The 20441-nt window shown below is 39.2% G+C and overlaps 1 protein-coding gene across 4 annotated transcripts in view; it reads right to left on the reverse strand.

The window, feature by feature from the left end:
• The window catches only part of stau2 (staufen double-stranded RNA binding protein 2), a 370605-nt gene that overhangs the window by 308370 nt on the left and 41794 nt on the right, over positions 1-20441 (reverse strand). For all 4 annotated transcript variants that reach the window (XM_060822782.1, XM_060822781.1, XM_060822785.1 and 1 more), the window contains 3 exons: positions 19439-19569; positions 7427-7586; positions 4688-4823 (listed from right to left, as the gene is read on the reverse strand). In XM_060822782.1, the coding sequence (XP_060678765.1) occupies positions 4688-4823; positions 7427-7586; positions 19439-19569 (427 nt within the window). The remainder of the gene's footprint in view (positions 1-4687; positions 4824-7426; positions 7587-19438; positions 19570-20441) is intronic.

A 20441-nucleotide genomic window follows, 5' to 3' on the forward strand; every position in this document is an offset into this window, starting at 1 on the left:
AGTAAATGTCTACAACCAATAAATGAATAACAAAAAAAACGGAAACAAGAGGAACTAAAGGCTAGAGAGAACAGGATATAAAGCAAGGTTGGGGCAAGGTCTGGAACCAGATAGGAGCCAGACTGGGAAGCATGCTGAGAGCAGGGCAAGAGCCATGCCAAGAGACAGGATGGGAGTGAAGTTGGGAGTGAGAGGAGCAACTCAAGTCCCTAGTGGTGGAAAGGGACATTGACAGTAAGAATAGACTTTGGGAATGGGAGCCAGGCAGAAGGCAGACTTCAGGTTTGAGGATTGGTTTCTCTCGGAATCTAGAAAACCTCATCTGGAAATTACCTAGACCTTGGTGACGGGGCACAATTGCAAAATTTGCAGGTGATAAGAAACCTATAATGGAAGCATTATAAAACTATCTATGAGGAGAATAGTATAGGAATTCAAAAGGACATTGACAAGTTGTTGGATTGGGCAGATAGAGGCCAGATGAAATTCAATGTGATTCACTTTGGAAAGAAAAACAAGGAGTGACAATATGAAATAATGGGTTCAGTTTCTGAAGGGAATCCGAAGCACAAGGACCTGATTATGTGTATGGTTGAGAGGGCAGTCAATAAATCATACAGTAGCCCAGGATTCATTATTATGTCTTAGAGTACAAGGACAAGGAGATTTTCTTGAGCTGGAGTATATTAATTAGTGCAGCTTCAGCTGAAGCATTGTATTCAGTTCTGAGTGTCGCATTTAGAAAGGATATGAAGACATTGGAGAGAATGCATAAAAGATTCATGAGAATGGTTCCAGAGATAAGGAAGTTCAGTTAAGGAGATAGATTGGAGAAGTTAAGACTCTTTTCCTTGGAGAGGGGAGAGCAGGCTCCAGAATTCAAAATTCAAAGAGGTCTGGACAGACTAGAGGGAATCAGAAACTATTACTACTCACAAAGGGATTGAGAACAAGAGGGTACAGGTTTAAAGTAGTTAGCAAAACAGCTAAAAATGCTCGAAGAGAAAACTTTCTTGCAGTAAGCTGTTAAGGTCTGGGATGGAAGAAGGCTGAATAAGACTGTTATTTGCAAAGGAAAATGTACAGTTATGGGGAGAAGGCAGGAGAATGGCACTAAGTGAAATGCTCATTTGGAGAGCTGGAACAGACACAGAGGGCCTTATAATGTCCGTCTTGGTGTAATGATTTTGTGATTCGCTGGCTCAGGTTGGAATGGCTAGTCTGTCTGTTGAAGATGTCACTCATAGCATGTATGGTCAAAAATTGCAAATGCAATTATTCAAATTTGGTCAATGAACTTGATAGGTGGTGTTGTAATGGCTGAGCCCATCCTCTTCAACAAGGACACATCAGCTTTCAAAACATTGGAGTTCTCACTAAGAAAGAGTTGGGAGCAGGCTACAATGACAATCAGCAATCATTATACCTATATCTAACATCTTCCAGTATCAAACGTTCTTTGGCTCATCTTGAGTTCTTCAGTAAATGATTAAGTGGTCATTAAAGATTTAAACACAATAATTACAGCAGACATTATAAGTATAGCTTTGCTATCAAAAAATCCTGAACTCATTTGAAATGATGAGTTTACGTAATGATTATCTGTACTCAAAATAAAACTAGTGGATAAACAGTATCCTAACAGTGAGTATACTTATTACTGAAAGAGAGCATTGCAGGCCTGCAGGAGTAGTAGCGGAGATTAAAGCAAAATACTTCACTTGCTGAAAATCTAAAATAGAAACTCAGTTGGTCTGCCAGCAAGTGTGGAGAGGAACAGAGTTAATGCTTTGAAACATTCATTCTCGACAGCTGCTGCCATGCCTGCTGAGTTTCTCCAGCAATTTCTGTGTTATGGTAGTGGAGGTTATATTTACAAAGCTTCACTTTTGGAGTACGGAATTACAAATTTACACCTCTCCTTCACGCAGTCAGGAAGACAGATTTTATATTATTTACAAGTACATTGTTTCTCAATCGCTGTTGATGGCCAAACTGTCTCAAAGACTTAGTCCAGGGTGTTCACGGACACCACAAAGATAAATATTTCAGTACAAAACATATTGCAACAAACAAAAATAAGAAGCTATATTTTGATTCCTATTTCTTCAGTGCTCTGTGCTCTTAATTCTTATACAAACTTACACACCAATGAGTAATAGGGCTACTGACATGAATTGATCTGTACCAATGTTACAATGTTTATAAAATGCTTCATAGAATGAAATTCAAAATTGATCCTGAATGTAATCCACCTGAACTTTTTCAGTCTTCAATGTACACAGTAAAATCTCGAGAATTCCTGGACTTTTGCAGTTTATTAAAGTAGTAAGTAGCCAAATGCTATCTGTTTTGCATAACACCAAGAAAATTTACTTTGCTCAAAAAGATGCAGTAGTTTATCCAAGCATCTCAGAACTATAGAATCAAAGAACTATTATTATTTAGAATGAGGTCATTTGGTCCATCATGTCTGCATCAGTTAGAAACAGCCTCTCATTCCACTATTCAATGAAATTGTGGCTAAACTGTGGTGTAACTCCATATAGTGTACCTGCTTTTGGCTCATATCTTTGCTAAACAAAAGTTCATCCATATCATATTTAAAATTAACAACTGATCTAGCATCCGCTTCATTTGTGGAAGTGAGTTGCAACATCTACCTTTGTGTGTATAAGTGCTTGCTAACATCTCCCTTGAACAGGCTAGCCCTAATTTTCAGACTATGCCCTCTGGTTCTAGAATCCCCAACCAGTAGAAATAGTTTATCTTTATCTACCCTATCTTTCCTCTTTATATCTTGAAGACTTCAATCCTATCACCCCTCAACCTTCTATATTTTAAAGAAAAAGGCCTAATCTGTATAAACTCTCCTCATAACTTAACCCTAGAAGTACAGGAATCATTCTTGTAAATCAACGTTGTACTCCTTCCAATGCCAATTAATCTTCCTAAGGTGCATTGCCCAGATCTGCTTACAGTACTACAGAACAACTGAGCCCCTAACACAGATCCTTGTGACTCACCACTGGTTATATTCTGCCAATGTCAGTGGTCAGAGGTTCTCTGAGCATTTGGACTTAGTGACAAACTTCTGCCTTTACCCATAACCTTGTGCATTGTTTCTATTTAATCCAGTGCCCTCTCAATTTTCTCAATTGAACCACATTGCTTGGTAAGGCATTACAAATCCAAACCACTCGCTTTGTAAAAATATATTTCCTCACCTCACACTTCTTTTGTAAAACGCTTTAAAACTGTGGATCCAGTACTCCCAACTACTCTACCAAAGATCCTTCTGTCAAATTTCCCGTCAGCCTTCTTCTCCGTAAGGTAAACTGACCCAACTATCCTTGCAACCAACTTTTCTCATCCATGGAAACATTCTCACAAGCCTGTTTTGCACTTTCTGTTACATTCCTAAAGTGTAGCACCCTGCCATACATTCAATACTCCATCTAATGAGTTTAGAACTTATTAATATATAATAAGATCTTATACTACAACCTTTGGAAACAGATATTGGTCTTTGAAGGACAAAATGTACAAAAATGGTGTCAGTAGATGTGAGTTAATATGTTTGATTTATTATTACGTATCTCAAAATGTAATCCACCTGCCCAGGCTGCTGCACAAGCTTAAATAGTTCATTCATCGTGGCAAAAAAGGTCCAATAATGCACGGCTGGGGGGGAAAGGGGGTCAGCTGGGCTATTATTTCATTCAACCTGATAGAATAGGGAGGTGCTGAAGGTTACCTTAATGATTCACTTTATCTCGACTGATTCTGGAATGCACAGCAGAATTTACAGGTTGCAAGTGTCACGGGGAAACAACGATGACATCGTGTGAATTTAATTATAAGGAAAGCTTTCATATAATGTTTGGAGTTAACATAGATTGATGGCATTTGAATCAAGTTATTAATTAGAGCCTATGAACCAAACCTGACAGCCAAAGGGAAATGACAACACTGTAATGGCAGGTATAAAATTTTCAATCATGTGACAGCACATAAAAAATGTGAATATGATTATAGACCTGAGGAAATAAAAACTAGAAAGTACCATAATGGACACAGAAAGGTGAAAACTATATGACAAGAAGAGCCAATATATTTAAACAGACAGAGGTATTGTGAAAACGCTATGCTGTCAGCTACATTAGAGTTGTTTTGTAGCATTTACATGTAACTGTCAAGAACTCTTACATTCTCTTTAACTAACAAAACAGAAATAAAGGAACTAACTTGACATGGGTTTTAAGTCAATCTAGAAACTGCAACATTTCATAAAATACTTGTTCAAAAACATATTGTTGAACCTAAAAATAACTTTAATCAGATGCTTCGAATTGCCTTGTGTTGTTACTTCTTTCTTCCCAAAAGAGTTTTTTAAAAAAGTGAGACCCAAGTCATATAAGTTGCAAATATTTAAAAAGATAAACTACTCTGGAGCACTACATTCCACACACAGATGCAAACCTAAAAGAAAAAATTGTTTTCCTTCTGAGGTTAAGCAGCGCAATTCAGGCAAAATATTTATTATTGATCTTGAAGGAAACTTATTGTAAATATGTCTAAATCATATTTATTCTTAGGAGAGATTCATAAAAATCTGAATTAAAAACAAATAAGCATGTTAATTAACAATTAATTTACTAATGAATAATAAGCTTGCAAGACTAACCTTTGATTGTACATGCCCTTGAAGTTATAGTTGGCTCTGTAATTGGGCACTGGCTTTGGCTCCAATGGTCTATAGATAGCAGGTTCTCCTCGCTTCATCGCAAGACCATTCAGCTCTACAGTTGGTGTTATACTACCTGAAACCCCAAAACAAAACTTTCAATAACCTCTACAAATATGACTAAACAACTGAACCTTTTTATTCACCGTCTTGATAAAATCAACAATTTCTGTTGACATATATATATATTATTTTGTTTAATATTCACTCTGGGACAAATACTGGTTATTTAATAATTCACAGTATTACTGATAGATATAAAAATGTTAGTCAAATTGATGTTTTTTTCTCATACAGCTATATTTATCTTGATCAATTTTTGTTGTTTATGACGTTATGACATACTGATGGGGGAATGATATCATGTTGTTCATTTTATCTCTCCACCCTGGAGGCTCCTTGTCTCCATTCCTGATGAAGGGCTTTTGCCCGAAATGTTGATTTTCCTGCTCCTCAGATGCTGCCTGACCTGCTGTGCTTTTCCAGCATCACTCTAAGTTAGACTTTGGTTTCTAGCATCTGCAGTCCTCACTTTTGCCTCACATTATTCCTGTCTACAAACTTCACATGTAATGGTGCAAATGTCCAACATGTCGAGGATCAAAGTAAGGATTATTCCAATGGTAGCTGGAGTGAAGTGTGGCCTTACTCTGTACAATTCTAGTCAAAAAAGAACTTTTAACCCAGCATTGCAGAGGCAGAGAAACCTCCTTCCATCTGCAAATAGCCCCCATTTTTCAGTAGTCAGATTAGCACCTCTGTAGTACAGATGAGAATTGTGCATTGGGATCCTGCAGAATCACTGAAATAGCAGACTACAAGTGAACTGACAGAAAATTGGAGACTGCACTGGGCATTTCCTCTATCCATGGAACCCTCCAAAGTTATCTAAATGAGAAATTTGGAGGGCTCTGCTGCAGCTGAGTAAATAGTTACTTAGGTAGGCAATTAAAATGTAGACTAATGCCTGAGTAATTATTAAACAGACCCTCCAATTTACCACAACCTCAAAATCCTAACCGAATCCAGAACCTGACCCCAAGACACCATCATCTTTGCGTGGGACCAGACACTCACCTCTCTTCGTGCGACCTGAAAGCCCCCTGCCACTGGACTGGACAGCATTCCCTCTGCCTATAACCCACCACAGTCTCTCCCCTGGAAAACAACTGGCCCCAACAGCACAGCTCTCTCCCATGCTGATACCACCTGTCTCCTCGACGACCAGTCCCATCAACACCTCCCCCCCCCCAACGAGCAAAGGTGCCCTTTGAACTTCTTGTTGGAGGGGACAGTAGAGGATTGGGAAAGATTCATTTAGAAGATATGTTTCATAGTGAGAATAAGGAATTAGAGATTACTTGTTCAACAGTAGTTCACTATTCAATTGGCAAAGCTTCAGAATAGATTAGATTAGATTACTTACAGTGTGGAAACAGGCCCTTCAGCCCAACAGGTCCACACCGACCCGCCGAAGCGCAACCCACCCATACCCCTACATATACCCCTTACCTAACACTATGGGCAATTTAGCATGGCCAATTCACCTGACCCGCACATCTTTGGACTGTGGGAGGAAACCGGAGCACCCGGAGGAAACCCACGCAGACACAGGGAGAACGTGCAAACTCCACACAGTCAGTCGCCTGAGGCGGGAATTGAACCCAGGTCCCTGGCGCTGTGAGGCAGCAGTGCTAACCACTGTGCCACCGTGCCGCCCCTAATAGACTACAAAATTATTGAGGCTTAACACAGGCTCATATTATCCCACAAATTTCAACAGTCTATCAGTTATGCCTGTATGTATCAATCTTGAATAATGAGACTATAGGGTACTATTGAAGATTAGCTACCATGTTTCCTACATTACTACAGCAACTACACTTCAAAAGTACTTTCATATGTCCTGTGGTCACGAAACACTATATAAAAGCAAGTTTCTTAGTTTGCTGTATCTGCATTGTTAACTTGAATTGAAAGGCTTAAAAACAATAATGGAAATAGGACAACTGAGGGTTTTGCTGTTGCATTCTTCATTTATCTTGTATATAAATCTAAATGCTTTCTCAAGGAGCAACACAAGGCCTACTGCTGTAATACTGTAATAATTCAAACTTTCAAAATGATTTGCCATTATGCTTCACTGAAATCCAAGGCTAACCAGGATTAATTTAAAGGGAAATTTAGAAAAACATATGAGAGAGAAAGGGATGGAAGGTTGTGCTGATAGGGCGAGATAAAGAGGAGTGAAAGGAGGCTTATTTGGAGGACATGGAGTGAATGTTTCTATGCTATGCATTCTATATAATACATGCAAAGGAAAAAAAAACAACAAAATGGTAATTAAAATATTCACATTCTATAAATGCTATATGTAAAGTATCTCAATTGTTACACCAGCACCTGGACAATATACAGGGGTCAGTTAGCTGGATGGCTGGTTTGCAATGCAAAGTGACACCAACAGCGTGGGTTCAATTCCCACATCAGCTGAGGTTACCGTGAACGTTCTGCCTTTTCAAACTCACCTGAGGCATGGTGAGTTTCAGGTTAAACTCACTACCAGGCCTCTCTTTCTAATGGAAGAGCAGCCCTATGGCTGCCTCTAAGACTATGGCTATTTTAATTAATTTGATACAAATATGAAACTCAAATGATTAGCGTGAAATGCTCCAGTACCTGGATTATTATTCATGATAGTTTTTGGTGGCCGTGGGCATGGTTTCGGGAGATTAGTCTCACTCAGTGCTTTGGCTGCAGCAGCATGTTGAGCCTTTTTAATACTACTCCCTTCTGCTTCCCAGCTTTGATCTCCCAGGGTCAACTGTACAGTGAAGATCTGTATGGAAAGAAAATCAAAACCAATTACACCAGTTGAGTGACATTTATGATGTTCTATAACTATCTCAGAGTCTATCAAAACTTAAAACAGCAACCTCCAGGGTATATATAAAATGCTTCCAAATTCTCCAATTTTAACCAGCCATTCTAATAAAGCTAACTTTTTATCAATTTCACAGAATTAATAATATAAAGAAGTAGAAGTCAGTTTCCAATAAATTGTTATAGAACTTAGTTTTTATGCTTGATTATTCTTTGCATAAATAATTGGACACAGCTAAGCAACTGGCAGTGCCGCTCTAATAGCTGAGTGATGGAAAGGGAGGATGCATTGATGTTGAGAGTAAAAAGAACAGATAGTTGGACCAGAGGAAATTTTATAGAAAGGGAGAATGAAGTCCATGATGGAATGCAAACATAAGGATGATATTTCTAAACTTAAGACATTGCCAAAGCAGGTCAGTGAGAACAGGGATGGTTCAAAAGTAGAAGTTGGAGCAAAGTAGATCACACACAGCAGAGCTCTGGATAAGCTTCAAACCGTAATGATGAGGGTGTGAGGCTTGGGCAGCCTGGAATAGCTAAGTCTGAACATTACAGCTTCACAAATGTGGGTTTCAACATTAAATGGGGGTAACATAGGTTCAGAGGGGCTATTTAGCTGAGATATTAAGTTGGTAAATATCATAGATCGTTACATACAATGTTCTTAAAGACATACTAAATCTTGTCCCACTACTTTAATAGAATATTGCACCGTCAGCGCTAATTTGGTGGCACTCTCAACATCGAGCCTTCTGAAGACTGTCACAGCTTTTGTGACAAGGAGATCCATGACAGCTTATTGTTGAAAGTAGAGTCAAAGGGGGAAGGGGGAAGTCAGTTGAGAATAAGCTACAGTAAATATTAACTGAAGCAGTGAGGATCCAGTGACTAACCACAGCAAATGCAGCACACACCATTCAGGATTCAATCACAAAACAAAGTTTTACTCTAAATATAAACCACACCTGTGAGAATCTATTCCCTAAATGATTAAGAATTTTGCACACAAAATGAGAGCTGATCACATTGCGGCTGTACAGGACATTGGTTAGGCTACTTTTGGAATATTGTGAGCAATTCTGGTCTCCTTGCTGTCAGAAGGATGTTGTGACACTTGAAACGGTTCAGAAAAGATTTATAAGGATGTTGCCAGGGTTGGAGGATTGGAGCTATAGGGAGAGGCTGAACAGGCTGGGACTGTTTTCCCTGGAGGGTTGGAGCCTGAGGGTCACCTTATAAAGGTTTACAAAATTATGAGGGGCATGGATAGGATAAATAGACAAATTCTTTTCACTAGGGCCAGGGAGTCCAGAACTAGAGGGCATAGGTTTAGGGTGAGAGGGGAAAGATATAAAAGGGTCCTAATTATCAACTTTTTCACACAGAGGGTGGTACGTGTATGGAATGAGCTGCCAGAGGAAGTGGTGGAGGCTGGTACAATTGCAGCATTGAAAAGGTATCTGAATGGGTACATGAATAGGAAGGGTTTAGAGGGATATGGGCCAAGTGCTGGCAAATGGGACTACATTAGGTTCGGATATCTGGTCAGCATGGACGAATTGGACCAAAGGGTCTGTTTCGGTGTTGTATATCTCTATGACTCTAAATGATAGTGACATGGAAATCAAGGAGATAGAAGTGAATTAATCAAGTGGGAAGAAAAATGACAAGCTGGAGAAGATTAAACTGCATCCCATCCACATCTTGCACCTCTGCCTTTGAACCCCACCCCTCCAATATAGTTGGGGAAGACAAACAAGACAAGGAATACACAATGAACTGGAGGACTCCAAGAAATATGAAAGAATAGGCTGCATGTTCACAGATTCTGGAGGATTACTGGACAAGTAGAAAATGCATGCAGGAAATTTTCCTTTATTGCCTGCAACCTAGAATATAAAATCAAATAACTTAACTTTGAACTGCTTAAAACTTGAACTAGGGTGCAGCTAGAATATTGGAGACAGTGAGGACTGCAGATGCTGGAAATCAGAGTGTGGTACTGAGAAAGCACAGGAGGTCAGGCAGCATCCGTGAAGCAGGAGATTCAACGTTTCGGGCATAAGCCCTTCATCAGGAGCGGGGGGGGGGGGGGTGCCAAATCCTAGCCACCCGACACCTGGAGGAAGAACATCTCATCTTCTGCCTTGGGACCCTCCAACCAGTTTCCTCATCACCCCTCTCCCCACCCCGCCAGCAACTACCTATCACCTTCCCAGCTACTTTCCCCTCAGCCCCACCACTCCCACCCCATTTATCTCTCAATCCTCCCCACAACCACTCCCCCCCTGCCCACATTCCTGATGAAGGGCTTATGCCCGAAACACTGCTCCTTGGATGCTGCCTGACCTGTTGTGCTTTTCCAGTGCCACATGTTTTGACTGCAGCTACAGTACAATTCTGATGATATAACATCTTCATGACATGCGGATACAATTTCACCAAAGACAGTACAAGGCAGATTTACTGTCAGAACTGAATTTTAGCAATTTAACAAGATTAGAGGGCTGGGACCTTCTTCAAACAAAGGAGGTTAAAGAGAGATTTAATTGAGCTATATAAAATTATACTGTGCCTAGACTAGACATATTCCTGTTAGCGATAAATTGATTTTGAGGAGACAGATTTAAAACAGTTGGTAGAAGTATTAGAGAGAAATTTGGGAGACTTTTTCATTCAGGGCATGGTGTGGTTGAGAGCTCAGTAGCTGAAAGGCTGGAAGAGGCAGGAATCCAGATCACATTTTAAATAAAATTTGGATATACGCTTGAAGACAGTAATCTGTAGTACAATAGAACAAGAACTGAGAAGTGGGATTAGGTTAGATAACTCTTTTAAAGCCGGATAAATAATGATTGATGAAATGTATTTTTTCCTGTGCTATAAATCTTTTATGTTTTTAAATTGCACAGCATTCAAGTACCAATCACTAAACCATAGTTTATACTAAATATAATCCACACCGTTAAGACTCCAATAATTAAACAAAAGCGACTATAAACCACAGAAGAGTGAGAAAGGAATACAGTGTCTGTTTATAAAAGACTACAGAAGTGTATGAAGCAGTGTCACTGAAAATTAGTAGGGTGATGGAAGTGGTACACTGTCTGTGAAAGGGTAGTGAGTTGGATGAAATAAGAGGTAGGATTCTTCAGATGGCGAGACCATCCAATTCACCACAAGTCAGAGGAGAATGCACCCTGCTGATAGCAATGTTGTATGTAGGATTAATTATCTTTAGTCAGAACATCCATCCCCTCACCTAGGGAAAATGCCCTCTTTGGAGAGCTACTAGTCAATATAGCTGGTGGCAGCTCTCTAGTCCCAGCATTGACATGAGGAACAATAATCACTGCTTGGTCTACACATTTTTCCATGAGCCTAAGTGCTGGGTGTCCACCAGTAGAGGTGACTACTGAGAGTGGAGGCCAGGCCTAAGCTGGGTGGGAGGTGGTGGGGTCTTGTTTGAACGTTTGGATGTAAAAAGAGCATCCAGAGGCAAGGGGAAGAATTTGGTGAGGTTGGGGCCCTGATTGGGAAAATGGCCACTGATAGAAGTGCCTGCTCCACCACCAAAGGGCCAAACAGACTTAGCTACCAGGCTTCACTCGCTCATTCCTAATCTCCTGCCACCAGTCACAAAATTGTGGCTGGGTAAGAAGCAGTCCATATGTGGCCATTAGTTGGTCATGTAAAGATATCAACTGGGTTTGCCCAATTCTTGACAGGTTGGGGTGGATGAGTGGAGTACACAGCTGTATGGTTTTATCAATAAATGCTGGGCCAGCCAATGATGCCCACATCTAGTGAACAAATAGGTCTTGTCAGTGGTGGGAAAGGAGGTGATAAAAAAAATCCCAGCATGGTCTAAAGTGCCTGGTTCTCCTTCACCATTCACTGTGCTGACAGGGTTCATCAGGGTAAAGGGTGGCCAGCCCTGAAAATCTGCCCCGTCCTCTAATTAGTTCAACTGTGCCATTAAATATCTCAGAGAGTAAGGAGTAACTGGTTCAGATTTTGGAGCACATCCACTGGTCACACATGGAATTTGGGGCAAGCCAGGTGATGGAGGCTGATACATCATTTACTGGAACTTTAAGAGAGAGTAAATGCTATTCTGAACTGAGAGCTAAACTGAGAGCTAACAAGCGCCTGTGATGACTAACTAGCAATCTCAGTGTATACAGGAAAATTTGTAACATCTGGCTGTGAAATAGAGACCTGAGTTGGTTGCTGTTTTGACAAAGACAGTAACGGGCAGATTTGCAATCAGGACAGAATTTAAGCAACTTCAGAAGATTAGAAGATTCAAATTTAACCAATCAGTTTAAATTATGCCCCAGGATACTAAAAACAATCACGTTTAGCCAACATCGAACCAATGAGACAATCCGATGTTGGGGATATAAAAGCAGCAGGCAGTTTGAAAGTCAGACAGAGTAACTGCCACCAAGAGAGTAATTGATGTTGAGAGGGAGACCCAAAAGGTTGAAATATTCTCTATCAAAGGTACTTTTTTCATATGAAACATCTTCACAGTAAAAAGATGACCCAGGGAGATCTTCAGGTGGAAGAGGACAGACATCGAAGATGAAAGCCACTAAATGGTTTTGAAATGAAGTTAATGTAATTTTACTAAGTGTTTTCCATTGGAACAGTATATTGTTATAGAGTTGGAGGTAGATAATAAACAGTTAAGAGAAAGGGGGGCTTTGAGTTGTGAATAGTTGTTGTTTAATGTTCACTTTTAGAGTTAAAGAATAAATTGATTATTTTCTTTAAATCGTGGAATTTGGGAGTTCTCTATCACTCATATTTTAAAAGATTACAAGGTGAGCTGAGCTTTTCTGGGTGTTTGGTTTAATTAACAGAAGGGTTCACCGCCATGTCTTAACACATGGCTGCCCAACAAATTAACAAGGTGCTTAAAATGGATAACGGCTTGAAGGTAGGCCACTGCATACAGACACCATCACCATCAACACAAGTTTCACTGAAAATGGTCTGTAGGCACTTAGGTAGCACAGGGTGTTATCACCCTGTTGACATTGTGATGAAGGGAAAATCTTTCAAACACAATTGGGAGGCCACCTGAGCACATGGAAGGTAATTGCTGGCACCAGGAGGCTGATTCATAAGTTACAGGATCAGTGACATTAAGGAGTTACACAGGAAGGATAAAGTTCTGGCCATGAGAAGGGCAGACAAGGCGACATTGGATCTGCTTTTGAAGTCAAAGCAAACTTCAGATAATCAAGAAAGAATGGTGCAGAGATCACAAAGTTACATAATATAGTGCAGCACTGCACACCCCATTCTCTGAAGTACTCAAAGACACCGTGGCTTTGATAATCTTCGCCTCTGGCTTCTTCCAAGGAGCAGCTGTATACATAAATGATGCCTCAGAAATTTTGTAGGTCATTGACATCATTTTTACAAAGGTTGGGAAGCTACATACAATTTCAGCTCCTTAACTGAATTCCCCGGGCATAGGTGTTACAAACTCGTTCAGAACCACTAGTTTATAAAGAAAAATCTCATTTTAGCAAAAGACAACTAAGCCACAAAATTTCACATTTTTCTTAAACTAAAACACAAACACACTTGTATATAGAGCAAATTAAATAAAGCAAATATAAGCATGTTACCTCTATAGTTTACAACTACACATGTTATGTACTCTGGTTAATTTCTTAATTCCCCAAGAGTTCTCATATATTAATGCATGCCACAGTCGACTGGAAACTGCCCTTAATTTATCTTAGCTCCAGCTATTCTCACATGTAAAACTTTCATTTACCATGTCTTGACTGTGGATGCCTCAGCTCCTGGTTCTAGTTACTTTTCCAATACTTCCAAGCTAATTCAGCTGAGTTTAGTTTCTTTTCATAAGATTCTGTGGAGGACCTCTGCAGATTCTTCCATCAGTTTTAAACTAGGCAATCTTCCAGCTTCTGTTTCCTCACAAAATTCAAACAAAATTCAAACTGAAATTAAGCCTCATTGACTTACACATCATGAATAAAGAAGTTAGGCTTTACAGTGCAAACCTATCTAACTCTCATTTATTTTGTATGACACTTAGTGAGCCACAAATAACACATGAGGTACAACACACAATGGACCCTATCGGTTAGCACCTCGATAAGTTGAAAGCAAGGAAATTTTTAGGTTCCCTTCTTAGGTTCTTAGGTTTAGCTTTAAGATGGGACTGAGAAACCTGAGACAGAAACAACTGTGCTAAACTTTAAAAAAGGATAATTACATGAGCATGAGGGCAGAGTTGGAGTTGGCTGTTGTGCACAGGTAAAAGGTTTAACAGAAAAGACAGTTGATGAACAATGGCAAACATTTAAAATAAGTTAACCACTCAGAACAAAGTTAAATCCCAGTGAGAAAGGAGGATTCCAGACAGTGGGTAAAATGACAATGGTTAACAAAGAAAGTACCAAATTGAAAAGGATAGTACCAAATTGAAAGGAAAAACATGCAATAAGGCAAAGCTTAGTGGCAAATCAGAAGATTGGGAAAGTTTTAAAAGGCAACAAAAGTTCACCAAAAATAAAATTAAGAGGAAGAAAATAAAAATAAAAGGGCAACTAGGAAGTAATATAAGAAGTGACAGAAAAAGCTTCTTTTAACATATGAAAAGGAAGAGAGAGGTCAAAGTGAACACAAGAACCTTAGCAAACATGGCTACGGAAATAACAATGGGGAGCCAGGAAATGGCAGAGGAGTTAAAAAAATACTTTGAATCAGTCTTTATGGTAAAGGTTACTAACACCATTACAGAAAATATTAAATAATCAAGGAGTTAACGGTGAGGAAGAAATAAACACAATAACTATCACTAGAGAGAAAGTACTAAATGGTAAGGTCCTGGGGAGCGTGGCTGAAAAGGCAGACCTTAGAATGCCTTGCAAGTGGAGTCACACGTAGACAGAATGGTGAAGAAGGCGTTTAGTATGATTGCCTTTACTGGTCGGTGCATATAGGAGTTGGTAGATCATGTTATGGCTGTACCCGTCATTGATTAGGCCATTTTTGGAATACTGTGTGCAATTCTGGTCTCCCTCCTATTGGAAGGATGTTGTGAAACCTGAAAGTGTTCAGAAAAAATTTACAAGAATGTTGCCAGGGTTGGAGGGTTTGAACAATAGGGTGAGTGCGAATAGACTGGGGCTTTTTCCCTGGAGTGTTGGAGACAGAGGGGTGACCTTTTAGAGGTTTATAAAATCATGAGAGGCATGGATAGGGAAATTAGACAAGGACTTTGCCTAGGAATGGGGGAGTCCAAAACTAGAAGGCATAGGCTTAAGGTAAGAGGGGCAAGATTTAAAAGGGACCTAAGTGTCAAAGTTTTCACACAGAGGGTAGTACATGTGTGGAATGAGCTGCCAGAGGAAGTGGTGGAGGCTGGCACAATTAGAACATTTAAAAGGTATCTGGATGGGTATATGAGGGATATGTGTGAAATGCTGGCAAATAGGGCTAGATTTATTTAGGATTTCTGGTCAGCCTGGACAAGTTGGACCAAAGGTTCCATTTATATGCTGTCTATTTCCATGACTCTATAACTGTATGACTGGGTAAACTAACAGGGCTAACACAAATAGGATTGGCTGGACCTGATGGTTGTATCTTATGATTTTATAAAAAGTAGCTATAGGGATAATAGATGCACTGGCAGCAAGCTTCGAGACATCCTTAGGTTAGCAAAAGTCTCAGAGGATCAGAAAACTGCCAATGTAACACCCGGTATTCAAAATGGGAGGGGGACAAAAAACAGGTCAGTCAATTTAACACCTGTTATTGGGGAAACGTTAAATCTATTATAAAGAATGTAAAGCAGACCATTTAGAAACACCATGTAATCAAACAGAGTCAGCATGATGTAACAGAGGGGAAATCATCTATGATAAATTTATTACAGTTCTGAGAGGGGGTAACAAGCAGAGTAGATAAAGAAGAACCAACAGCTGCAATAAACTTGGATTTTCTAAAGGACCATTCATAGGCCACTTAACAAAATAAGAGCCTGGTATTGGCGGTAGATTATTAGAATGGATCAGGGTTAACTAGTTTATAGAAAAGAGAGAGTTGGGATTAAGGGGCATTCTCAGGATGGTATCCAATGGTGGCTGAAATGTTTGATTTGTATTTCTATATTGTGTTAAGAAGAGGAGACAGGGTCATAGTTTAATTTTAGACTTGTTCTTTAAGTGGTATTGGAGTTGGTTAATACATGCATTTTTAACAAGGAGTTACAGTCTTGCAGTAGAACTTGAGATGAGTAATTCAGTTCATTAAAAAGAAAGGTGACACCAAAGAAACAGAGAGAGAAACAAGTTATTTCAGACATATGCAGGTTCAGTGAGAGCAAAAGATGCTGTTAATGTAGCAAACTCCAAAGCATTAGGGCTATAGAGAAGGTTCTGAGTGCCTCTAAAAAATCCAGAAACAGAAAACTATGGAAGGAAATTGTTTGAAAAACCTATATGCTGGTTCTAAAAGTGCTTTGAAGTCAGTAAGAACAAAGCTCCAGAAAACAATTATCAGCATGCCAACCAAACAGTGAACTTTAAAGAGGAAATGGGGGGGACCCTATACTGATAAAAACCAAAAGAAATGCAGATGGTGTAAATCAGAAACAAAAACAGAAATTGCTGGAAAAGCTCAGCAGGTCCAGCAGCGTGTGTGAACAGAAATCAGAGTTAATGTTTCAAGCTGAGTGACCCTTTCTCAGACCCTGTACTAATGTTTGTGTATCTATGAAGGTGGTGTTGAGGGTAAAAGCACTGAAGTTTTATTGCTGATATTGCAATGAGACCACTTCAACTAGCAATTTTGTCTTTATTCCCCTTTTATGAGAAATAAACTTTGATGTTCTTTTTTTTAAAATACACTGGTAGCCTCTGGTGAACTAAACAAGACCTTCAAAGTAAACAAATAAAAACAAGATTTAAGGTTTATCAAGCCAGCACTCCCTCCAGAATCGGACAGGTTCAGTATTACCATCTGCTGGAATCCTAAAAGATCACAACAGGAATGAAGTGCTAAGTTGTTAAATAGAGTGACAATCATGGACTGCTTAGTACCGGAAAGTGTTGAGCTTCTTGAGGATCTTTTACATAAGTGGTGAATATTCCATCACATCCTGACTTGGAGATGGTGGACATCACCAGGAGGTCTGGAGATGAGTTAGCCACTGCAGAATTCCCAGCCATCTCACAACCTTCTCATGTGGCCAGAGTATTTATGGGGCTATTACTGTTCAGTTTATGGTCTATGGTAATTTTCAAGATGTTAATAATGAGTTTCATGAATGGTATTCCATTCAACATCAAGGGGTGGTGGTTAGATTGTCATTTGTTGGAGAAGGTCATCGGAAAACAATTATACGTTGCCAGATGAATTTCTTGTTGGTCATTACCTGGCAATCATTTGACGCAAATATGGCACTTATCAAATCAAACCTGAATATTTTAAATGTCTTGCTGTAAATGGACACTGTCGGTTTCAGTATCTGAAGAATGGTGAATGGTGTTGAACATTGTGTGACCATCCCCACTTCAGATCTTATAATGCAAAGGTGCTTGCTGATGAAGCAGCTAAACAAAGTTGTGCCCAGGACCTTACCCTAAGGAACTCTTGTCCTGGAGTACCACTCACCACTCACTACTGAGGATGACATGTCTCAGCCATTTGTACTGATGTGCTGGCCACCTTCAGGAGCTTGAAAGACTGATGAGAACAAATGACTTATCAAATTTGGATCAAATCAGTTTAACTCAATTGGCAGTAATTGTATTTGTCAAATGTCAAATGCCAACTGTCAAATGGTCTCAGTATCTCAATGAGTAGGGAAGCTGACGACCTCAGAAGGACACCAAGATTGGCCATCCATTTGGCACTTAGAACATAGGACTGTACAGCACAAGAATGGGCCCTTCAGTCCACAATGTTGTGCCGAACATGACGCCAAATTAAACTAGTCCCTTCTGCCTGCCCTTGGTCCATATTCCTCTATTCCTTTCAGATTCACTTCTGGCTGAAGGTGAGCTCAAATGCTTCAGCCTTCTGTTTTTGTACTAATGTGCTGGTGTCCCCCAAAATTTGAAAGACTGATGAGAACAAATTATTCAGCTATTTTGGATAAAATCAGTGGAATCCAATCAATGTATTGTACACAATTAGTCAGGTTGTCAAATAATTACTGTTTTTTTAGGGGAGGAGTGCAGAATTAATTTAATATTTTCTATAAATTGCTATTTAAGAGGTAGAATACAATTAGAAATAAACTACTAGAAATGCACATTAACCATCCAAAGGTTATACTTCCATGTCAAAGTCAAGATTCACAAATAACACAGGAACAGTATGTTAGGTCTAACCATCTGCAAACCAAAATGTCCTAATCTTGGGCATTTTTAAAAGCCATCATACGTGAATTTTAATTTTATTAAATTAATAAAATACTTTAATTTCTTGTTCAGCTACATACCACAACAGGGACTAGTCATCAGCTTATACACTTGTCTTTTCTCAGGGTCCGACCTTTGACCCCACCTGACTATGAATAAAATGCCCAACTTGATCCATCCAAACCACTCAACCTAAAAGCTGGCAAGATCTGAAATCCAGCACAGATCCACTTCCAAAGTTGCTGGCATCGAGACATTGTGTCTGCAGTGCATTTGAGTTTAAACATATCAAATCTCCCAAATATAAGCATACTTTATATCAATCATTTATTTTAGATCATTTCTTTAGATTATTTCATTAAACAGTGGCACTAATATCAATATAACTTGATTAAAGAAAGTAAACCCTGGATATGACCATAAGACCAAAGGACATGGGAATGGAATTTGACCATTTGGCCTATTGAGTCTGGTCCACCATTCGATCATGGCCGATATATTTCTCGACCCCATTTTCTAACATTTCCTTGGTTACCCTCGATCCTCTTAGCAATCAAGAACCAATTTATCTCTGTCTTAACTACACTCAATGATTTAGCTTCCACTGCCCTCTGTGGCAATTTGTTCCACAGATTATCCAGCCTGTAGCTGAAGACATTCTTCCTTATCTCAGTTCTAAAGGGTTGTCCCTTCATTCTGAGGCTGTGCCCTTGGGTCCTAATCTCTCCTACTGGGGAAACACCTTCTGCACATCCACTATATCCAGGCTTCACAGTATTCTGTAAGTTTTAATCAGATACCCCATCATCCTTCTAAACTGCATTGGGTACAGGTCCAATCACATCTTGTCTGACAAGCCTTTCATCCCCAAGATCATTCTTGTAAACCTCTTCTGGACACTCTCCAACTTCAGCACATCTTTCCTTAGATATAAGGCCCAAAATTGCTCACAATATTCCCAGTGTAGTCTGATCAGAGCCTTACAGCAGCATTATATTCCTAGTCCTCTTGCAAGCAAGTTTGCATTGTGGCTCAGTTATGCTTGCTGGGAGCGACACACATTCATACTCAGGGATGCATTCTCTGTGAACAAAAGGAATATGTTCAAGCTTTACACCTTTTCTGAATTTACTGAGAGCTTGGGAAGTCTGTAGTTTTCTATTGTTTTCTCCATGCTAATGCTTTGGCCAATCAGCAGCTTTTTCTCCTGCTGTGTAAATTATGATCATTTGTAATTTAACACTTTTGTGTTTCTCCTGATAAGTGTAAGACAAAAAGATTTGGCAACATGCCTCTTTATTCAGTAATATTTTCTAAATCAATATAAATAATGCTTCAACATTATAAAGCAACATTTTAAAAATTGCTATTCAACTATTACCTTGGCGTGAGCAGGCCCTCTTTCATTCAGGAGCTTGTACTGGGGCTGGATTCTGTTGAAACGGGCTAACTCATTCACCAGGCACATTGGAGTTTTCTCTTTGGGGTTTGCCATGTTATCCTGGAAAGAAACTGCAACCGACACATTTAAGAAAATATACCATATCACAATGCAGAGCTGTGAAGTAAATATATACCTGCTTCACAACTAAAATGTGACTCGGTTTCACATTACTTTGGTTTAATGTCTATAGTGAACTTTGTGTAAGCCCCATCTAGAACAACATGACCATGAAAGCTGGTGGATTGTTGGAAAAACCTAATTGGCAACATTTATCCACTTCAAGGAAGGGATGCAGGTACTCCTACCTCCAGTTATACCCTATGTAGTTGACTCCAGTTGTCCTCAGGTATGGACAATAAATACCACTTTGATATTGTTGCTCACATTCAAGGGCAAATACGAGGAAACCACCAGTTAAATAACTTCAAGGAATTGTAAACACTAGAATTGTATATACATTTTCTTTGAAAAGTAAAAAGCATTGTATTCTCAGATTCTTTGCTCTAAATTATTATTCAAAATCCAGGTTATGAAAATAACAAAATAATATTTGTTAAGACAAATGAGATATTTTTTCCTTCAATTATGATGATTTCACGAGTAATTTTTAAATGATACAACACAATATTATATTGTTTTAAGATCAATAGCTATATTGCTAATGTTATTGGACTGGTAATGGACTAATACTCCAAAAACAAGTTCAAATTCCACTATGGCAACTGGGAGAATTTAATTTCAATTAATCAATAAATCTGGAGTACAAAATAAAAGCTCAGTCTTAATACTGATATCATGAAACTACAAGATTGCCAGAAAACCAAATCACTGAATATCATTCACTAGCTTGGAAGAATGCAGCTTCATTGATGTTCAAGAATGAAGAGAGAGAGGCCCCCTTGATTGACACCCCATTTACACCTCAAATATAGACACTCTC

The sequence above is a fragment of the Hemiscyllium ocellatum genome, chromosome 4 (assembly GCF_020745735.1).
Source record: "Hemiscyllium ocellatum isolate sHemOce1 chromosome 4, sHemOce1.pat.X.cur, whole genome shotgun sequence".
Classification (NCBI taxonomy): Eukaryota; Metazoa; Chordata; class Chondrichthyes; order Orectolobiformes; family Hemiscylliidae; genus Hemiscyllium; species Hemiscyllium ocellatum.